The sequence below is a fragment of the Orycteropus afer genome, unplaced genomic scaffold, assembly GCF_000298275.1.
Source record: "Orycteropus afer afer isolate SDZICR_OR568_19922 unplaced genomic scaffold, OryAfe1.0 scaffold00296, whole genome shotgun sequence".
NCBI classification, from domain to species: domain Eukaryota; kingdom Metazoa; phylum Chordata; class Mammalia; order Tubulidentata; family Orycteropodidae; genus Orycteropus; species Orycteropus afer.
The window spans coordinates 1,547,901-1,555,721 of record NW_006921883.1 but is presented as its reverse complement, the minus strand read 5'-3'; the positions used below and the strand labels follow the sequence as shown (position 1 = coordinate 1,555,721).

Genomic DNA, 7,821 nt, shown 5'->3' with positions numbered 1-7,821 from the left:
TAAAAGAGCTGAACAGAAGATTTCAAAGAGCAGCACCAGAAGACAACGTCAATTATTATAATGAAATGTGCAAAGACCTGGAGTTAGAAAACCAAAAGGGAAGAACATGCTTGGCATTTCTCAAGCTGTAAGAACTGAAGAAAAAATTCAAGCCTTGAGTCACAATATTGAAAGATTTTATAGGCAAAATATTGAATGATGCAGAAAATATCAAGAGAAGATAGAACACACAGAGGAGTCACTGTACAAAAAGAACGAGTCGATCTTCAAATATTTTAGGAGGTAGCATAGGATCAAGGACCAATGGTACTGAAGGAAGAAGTCAAAGCTGCAGTGAAGGAATTGGTGATAAACTAGTCTCCAGGAATTGATGAAATACCCATTGAGATGTTTCAACAAATGGATGCTGTGTTGGAGGCACTTACTCATCTACACTAAGAAATTTGGAAGATAGCTACCTGGACAACTGACTGGAAGAGATCCTTATTTGTACCTATTCCAAAGTAAGTGTGGAAATTATCAAATAATATTATACACAAGTAAAATCTTGAAGATAAATCAAAAAATGGTTGCAGCAGTATATTGACATGTAACTTCCTGAAATGCAAGCTGGATTCAAAAGAGGAACTGAAAGAGGGATATCACTGCTGGTGTCACATGGATCTTGGCGGAAAGCAAAGAATACCAGAAAGATGTTTACTTGTGTTTTATTGACTTTACAAAAGCATTCAACTGTGTGTATCATAAAAAATTATGGATAGCATTGAGAAAAATGGGAATTCCAGAACACTTCCTTGTGCTCATGAGGAACCTGTACATAGACCAGGAGGCTGTTAATCAAACAGAGCAAGGGGATACTGCATGGTTTAAAATAAGGAAGGGAGTGTGTCAGGGTTGTATCCTTTCCCCATACTTATTCAATCTGTATGCTGAGTAAATAGTCCAAAAAGGTGGACTACAGGAAGAAAACCAAGGCATCAGGATTGAAGGAAGGCTCATTAATAACCTGCGATATGCAGACGACACAATCTCGCTTGCTAAAAGTGAAGATGACTTGAAGCACTTACTGATGAAAGTTAAAGACTACAGTTTTCAGTATAGATTACACCTCAACATGTAGTAGTAGTAGTAGTTATTTGCCGTGGAGTCGGCCCCGACTCATAGCGACCCCTCCTTGGGTTTCCGAGGCAGTATCACTACGGAAGTAGGATTGCCCAACCTTCCTTCCGAGGAGTGGCTGGTGGATTTGAACCGCCAGCCTTCTGGTTAGCAGTCAAGTGCCTTAGCCACTATGCTACCAGAGCTCCCACACACCTCAACATAAGAAAACAAAAATCCTCACCACTAGACCAATAAGCAACATCACATTAAAAGGAGAAAAGATTGAAGTTGTCCAAGATTTCATATTACTTCATTCCACAATCAACACCAATTGAAGCAGCAGTCACAAAATCAGATGACACATTGCACTAAGCCAATTTGCTGCAAAGACCTCTTCAAAGTGCTGAAGAGTAAAGATGTCTCTTTGAAGACTAAGGTGTGCCTACCCCAAGCCATGGTATTTTCATTCACTTCATATGTATGTGGAAGCTGGACAATGAAAATGGGGTTGGTAAAGAATACTGAAAATACCATGGACTGCCAGAAGAACTAACAAATCTGTTCTGGAAGAAGTGCAGCTGGAATTCACCTATTTTGGTCATCTTGTCAGGAGGTACCATTCTCTGGAGGAGGACAACATGCTTGGTAAAGTGGAGGGCCAGCGAAAAAGGGAAGTCCCTCAATGAGATGAATTGATATGGTGGCTACAACAATGGGCTCAGGTATAGCAAGAATTGTAAGGTTGGTACAGCACCAGGCAGTGTTTTGTTCTATTGTATATACTGTCACTAGGAGTTGGAGGTAGCTTGACAGCACCTAACAACAACCACCACCACCACCATTAGCTTAATGATTTGACAACACCTATAATTAGTATTTCTTGAAATGTGATCTCTATATCATCCACATTAGAATTTTCTGGATATATTTCATAAGCATGCACATTGCTTGGAGCCATCCTTAACCTTCTAATCCAAATTTCTGGTGGTAGGCATCCAGCAAGGATATCTCCTTGAGGACTAAGGTGCGCCTGACACAAGCCATGATATTTCCAATCACCTGGTATGCATGTGAGAGCTGGACAATGAATAAGGAAGACCGAAGAAGAGTTGATGCTTTTGAGTTGTGGTGCTGGCGGAGAATGCTGAAAGTACCATGGACTGCTAAAAGAACTAACAGATCTGTCCTGGAGGAAGTGCAGCCAGAATGCTCCTTGGAAGCAAGAATGGTCAGACTTCGTCTCACCTATTTTGGTCATGTTGTAAGAAGGGATCATTCCCTGGAGAAGGATGTCATGCTTGGTAGGGTGGAGGGTTGACGAAAGAGGGGGAGGCCTTCAACGAGATGGATTGATACGGTGGCTGCGGTGATGGGATCAAGTATAGCAGGGATTGTGGGGCTGGCGCAGGATCGGGCAGTGTTTCGTTCTGCTGTGCATGGGGTCACTATGAGTCAGAAATGACTCGACGGCACTTAACAACAACAACAACAACAGGCATCCAGAATGTGCATTTTATAAAAGCTTACTTGGCAACTCTATGCACCTTTATCTCTGAGAACCACAGTGCTATATATTCTATGCTAGTACTTAAACAGGAGCTCTGGTGTGTAGTGCCCAAAGCACTTGACTGCTAACAGAAGGCTGGCAGTTCAAACCCACTAGCCATTCCTTGGAAGGAAGACTGGGTAATCTACTTCCATAGAGATACCCAAAAAATCAAACTCACTGTCGTCAAGTCGGACTTGACCCATAGTGACCCCTCCTTGGGTTTCTGAGGCACTGTAACTACAGAAATAGATTCCCAACCTTCCTTCTGAGGAGTGGCTTGTGGGTTTGAACCTCCAGCCTTCTGGTTAGCAGTCAAGTGCCTTAGGTCACCAGAGCTCCTTCCTCAGAGAACTGCCTTGGAAACCCAAGGAGCGGTTGCTATGAGTCGTGATTGACTCATAATCACAATCGACTCCACGACATTGAGTTGAGTACTTAAACAGCTCTTTTTAAATTACACTTTAAAATTCTGTTATGTGGCTTCTAAGGGGAAATTTTCAGTGAAACTTATAAAATAAATTTCCTGTTGGAAACTTTCTCCTGATAAGCAGTTTTCATACTTGAGAGAGTTTAAAACACCATGTGAATTACAGTAATTATGTCATAAAATGAGAATAATTAGTCTGTACTTCATAATCTACGGCTCTTCACCTATATCACCTTAAATCTAGTGGTAGAATCCACAGTTGGAATTGCCCTTTTCAGTAGCTTAAAAATGAATATAAAATTCACCTGGTAGGAAACTGTCAAAATAAATTTTGTTGGTCTTTGAAAGATCTCACTGTTAAGCACTTAAGGAAACACTCTGTCTTTGACTTCTGTAAGAATCTTTAACACTTTTAGTTGTGGTCCCAAATAAAATGTGATGCTTCTAAGTTATATAATAATAGGAATTTATTTTACACATTAAGGAAATATGCTTCTTGTTCTTCAAATTTGGCATGAGGGGCATTAATTAGAAGGGCAAGGACTTGCTACCCATATGCTTTCATATTTTGCCTCTTGCCATTCGTTTTTCTTTAACCGAGAAACGAGGTGCAAAGGGATGACTCTGAGGCCTCACCTGTATGTGGATGGTGTGCTCAGAGCAACTCTGTGCTTGTTTCACTACCGTATTCTTCTGCAGGAACCTTTCATTATTTTCGTTAAATAATCCCCTGGAGGTCACTCTGGATGAAAATCGATCTGCATCGAGGGTGACGTTGTATGTAATAGCTATGATGAAGAAACCATACAGAAATATTAATACAGAAGAACTTCAAGGAAAAAAAAATCCCTGCTTTATTATTTTATTGGACAAAATCTCTGACAACAAAATGTAAAAACAGACTTTCCATTGGTGTGTTGTGAACTGTGGGTAGCACCATGTGACCTTTGTATTCCTAGCTCTGATATGATGAAAGGGTCTGTGGATACAAAGAAATGTGATTCAAAGATCTGTGGCTTGGAACACTGGAAAGAGGTCTTGTTACCAGGAAACCTGCTGATTGGGCATATGACTCCCTAAACATAAGTTTCATCATCCACACTATGAGGCTATGGAAAGGAAAGGAACAGTTACTGAGTATCTACAATTGGACACATTTTGACACACCAAAAAAGTTTTATGATAACCCCAGAAATTGGACGACATTGTCCTATTTTTCAAAGAATGAACCAGAGTAAAAAATGTAACAACAACAACAACAAAAAATTGCCTAAATTCACTAACTAGGATAGGGTCAACAATAATATCTGGCTATTTCTGAAATCAGATCACACGTTCTTTCTATTTCCAAAAAGGTGTGAGGATTAACTATTTTTGTGAGAATTAAGTGAGATACTTCAAGTGAACATGCAAAATGCCTGGTATATTCTAGATGTTTGCATAGAGAAAGGCATGGGACATTGTAGCAATAAGGTTTGAATTTAGACAAACTTGGTTTGAATCCAAATTCTTCCCCTTGTGGGTTGTACGAATTTGAGCAATTTGCTTAACCTTTTTGAACCTCCATTTCCTCATTTGTAAAATGAAGACGATAACAACCAAGGGAAGTGAAAATGAAAAAAATAAAATTATGTGATAAAAATTGATATGTGTAGTCAATGTTCTCAAGCTATCAGAACTGCTACTGACTGCTACTAACCAAAGTCTGCTGGCCACGTGTCCAAAAATGAGAGAGTGAATCTGTTGCTATTCACAGTAACTACTGCTTTATTTTGGGTTAAGGGTTGAACATACTTCTAGAAACATTAATTCCACATGTTATCTTTAAAATATTCATTACCAGTCTTGTCTAACTCTTCTTGTGCCAGTGACTTAACAAAGCTTACAAAGAAGGATAAAATATAAGAAGATCATATGAGCTAAAAATAAGTTGAAAATGATGCAAAGGAAAAATAATGGTAAGGAAGTGACTGTAGCTAGGAAAAAGTTAGGATGCAGGAAAATACTTTTTTTTTTTTTTTCAAACAGCTTGTCAAAAATTATTCGGTCTCACAGGCAAAATATTTTTTTAATGTCATTTATTTTAAACTGGAATGTTCAGCTGATCCAATAAATAAGAGACTACATGCTTCACAAATTCATTTTTCAGAGTTGTAAAGTTGGGATTCATGTCTTCCACACTATTATTGCCAAGCAATTAAGTAACACATGACTATGATGGTTTCTCTGTGTAAACCTGGAGGTATTAAAAAAATGGATTCAAAGGTAAGTGTTCAAACAGCAAGAAACCCAGAGGTCCTAAAGAGCGAGTCAATGGGAAGAAAATCTTTTGAAGGTAGAAAGCCCCTTTGAAGGTAAGGCAACAGAAGAAGTACAGTCAAAAAATGGAAAATATACGAGACCATCCATACTTCAGGGGCAGGAGTGCCAACCAGTCAGGCATTTCTACCAATATATTTTCAAAGTTGATTTTTTAGGCTGACCAACTACTTAATGTTTATACAGTGACGTTTTTTGACACAGTTATCATGGCTACCCAGATTAATGGGCTACAAGGCAGTTCTGTGAGATATGCTAATCAAAGTTGGGGCAATGTTTGAACACCTGCAAGGAAAAATTCTAGATGGATATGAAAGGAGGAAAATACAAATAGCATGCCAAGATGTGAGTCTAACTTCTGCTTTGTGTTCTTAACCGATTTACTTCTTGGTATGAATCATAGCAAATAACCTTTCTCTGTATTTTAAAATCTTTAAATGAAATATCTGAACTACAAGTTTCTGAAGAAGTTTAGAGCCTAAATGTGTAAGAGGACTATTGTTGTTGTGTTGTTGTTATGTGCCCCCGAGTCGGACCCGACTCATAGCGACCCCTCCTTGGGTTTCCGAGGCAGTATCACTATGAAAGTAGATTGCCCCATCCTTCCGAGGAGTGGCTGGTGGGTTTGAACTGCCAGCCTTCTGGTTAGCAGTCAAGTGCCTTAGGCACTATGCTACCAGAGCTCCTTAAGAGGACTATTAGGACCCATTAAACAGTGGCAAATGAAAGAAGGTAGCTTTTAATCACTACTACTTGTGTGTCTGTCATATATTGTCTTGTGTGTTGCTACGGTGCTGCAAGGTATGCCACTTGTATTTCAAATACCAGCAGGGTCATCTATGGGGGACAGGTTTCAGAGGAGCTTCTAGACTAAGACAGACTAGGAGGAAAGGCCTGGCAATCTACTTCCAAAAATTAGCCAATGAAAACTTTATGGATCACAACAGAATATTGTTCCAATATAATGCTGGAAGTTGCGGCTCTACAATCACCGATAACTGGACTTGATTACATCAAAGATATTGAAGATGGTGTGGGACCAGGCAATGTTTTGCTATATTGTAAATGGGGTCACTATGAGTCGACACAAAGGCAACTAACAACAACAAGCTTTTAATCAAGTGTAAATTGTGTGCTACGTATCATGAAAATGCCTTGGCTGGCCCCAGGAGAGAAACGATGAGAGTTCTGCAGTTGGGTCTGACTCGATGGCAAGTAACAACAACAACAACAACTTACAGACATTTCCCCAGAGTATTTTCTTAACTATCCTTCACTTGATTGGACATATTTTCGACTTTTATTCACATCTGTGAATTATTTATAAAATTTGAAACACTGGGCACAAATTACATATTGCTTTATATTTTTTCTCTCAGTATTTCATGCTTATTAATTCCACAAGAACAGGAATAATATTTGATACTTTGAGTGAACACATCCAATCTATAGAGCAGCAGAGCCAATGGGCATTGCACTCCGTTAATACTGGCTACAGTTCAGAATACTGCCTCGGAAACCCAAGGACGGGTGGCTATGAGTTGGATTTGACTCATTGGCAATAGGTTAATGGGTCCAAGCTTTTAAACAAAGGAATTATGGGTAAGGGGAGCTTGAAGATAGAGTTGGGACCGCCCATGGCTTTGTTTTAGGGATTACACTTTCCCCAGCAGAATGCCTCTTCCAGCACTGAGGGGAGAAAGATCTAAATGACCATTCCACAACCAATTACCCATTCTCAAGCACCTCATTCTGCCATACATTTGGTCACTGTGCATTGAAACCAACTTGATGGCATCTGAAAACAACAACAATAGGCACCTCAAATATAAGGAAATTTAAGTGTCTGCAAATAAATATCCTTATTTCTTTAGGTCTACAGATCCAAACTATAGGTTATTATTCAGAATTAAAATTCTCAGCACCCCCCCTGTCTCCTTAGAAATTATTTTAGGTCTACTTACCCACTTGATTGTTTTGCTTAGTAGGTCTAAATTTTGCACTGAAACAGAGTTTAAGAATAATTTCAGCATTCTTGTTGAATAAAGTGATTTTTTTTGGTGTGAAAAAAGCTTCCACAGATACATCAGCAATACTCTGTGACCTGAAAGACACAAATGGAAATCAATACATGGCTGTTAGAGTTGAGCTACATTTAAACCCTTACATGGAGGACCCAGGGCCAGCATTATCAGATTATTCTCCTCATGCTCTATCCAAGCCCTTTGTTGTTGTTGTTAAGTGCCGTCAAGTCGTTTCCGACTCATAGCGACCCCATCTTCAGCAGAACGAAACACTGCCCGATCCCGCGCCAGCCCCACAATCCCTGCTATACTTGAGTCCATCATCGCAGCCACCGTGTCAATCCATCTCGTTGAAGGCCTCCCCCTCTTTCGTCGACCCTCCACCCTACCAAGTATGACAT

At 39.6% G+C, this 7,821-nt stretch overlaps 1 protein-coding gene across 1 annotated transcript in view; it reads right to left on the bottom strand.

Annotated features, from left to right (window-relative positions):
- ITGA2 (integrin subunit alpha 2) overlaps positions 1 to 7,821 on the bottom strand; it is a 155,527-nt gene that overhangs the window by 47,460 nt on the left and 100,246 nt on the right. The window contains exons 15-16 of the mRNA XM_007951539.1: positions 7,361 to 7,500; positions 3,714 to 3,865 (exon numbers count right to left, since the gene is read on the bottom strand). Of these exons, the coding sequence (XP_007949730.1) occupies positions 3,714 to 3,865; positions 7,361 to 7,500 (292 nt within the window). The remainder of the gene's footprint in view (positions 1 to 3,713; positions 3,866 to 7,360; positions 7,501 to 7,821) is intronic.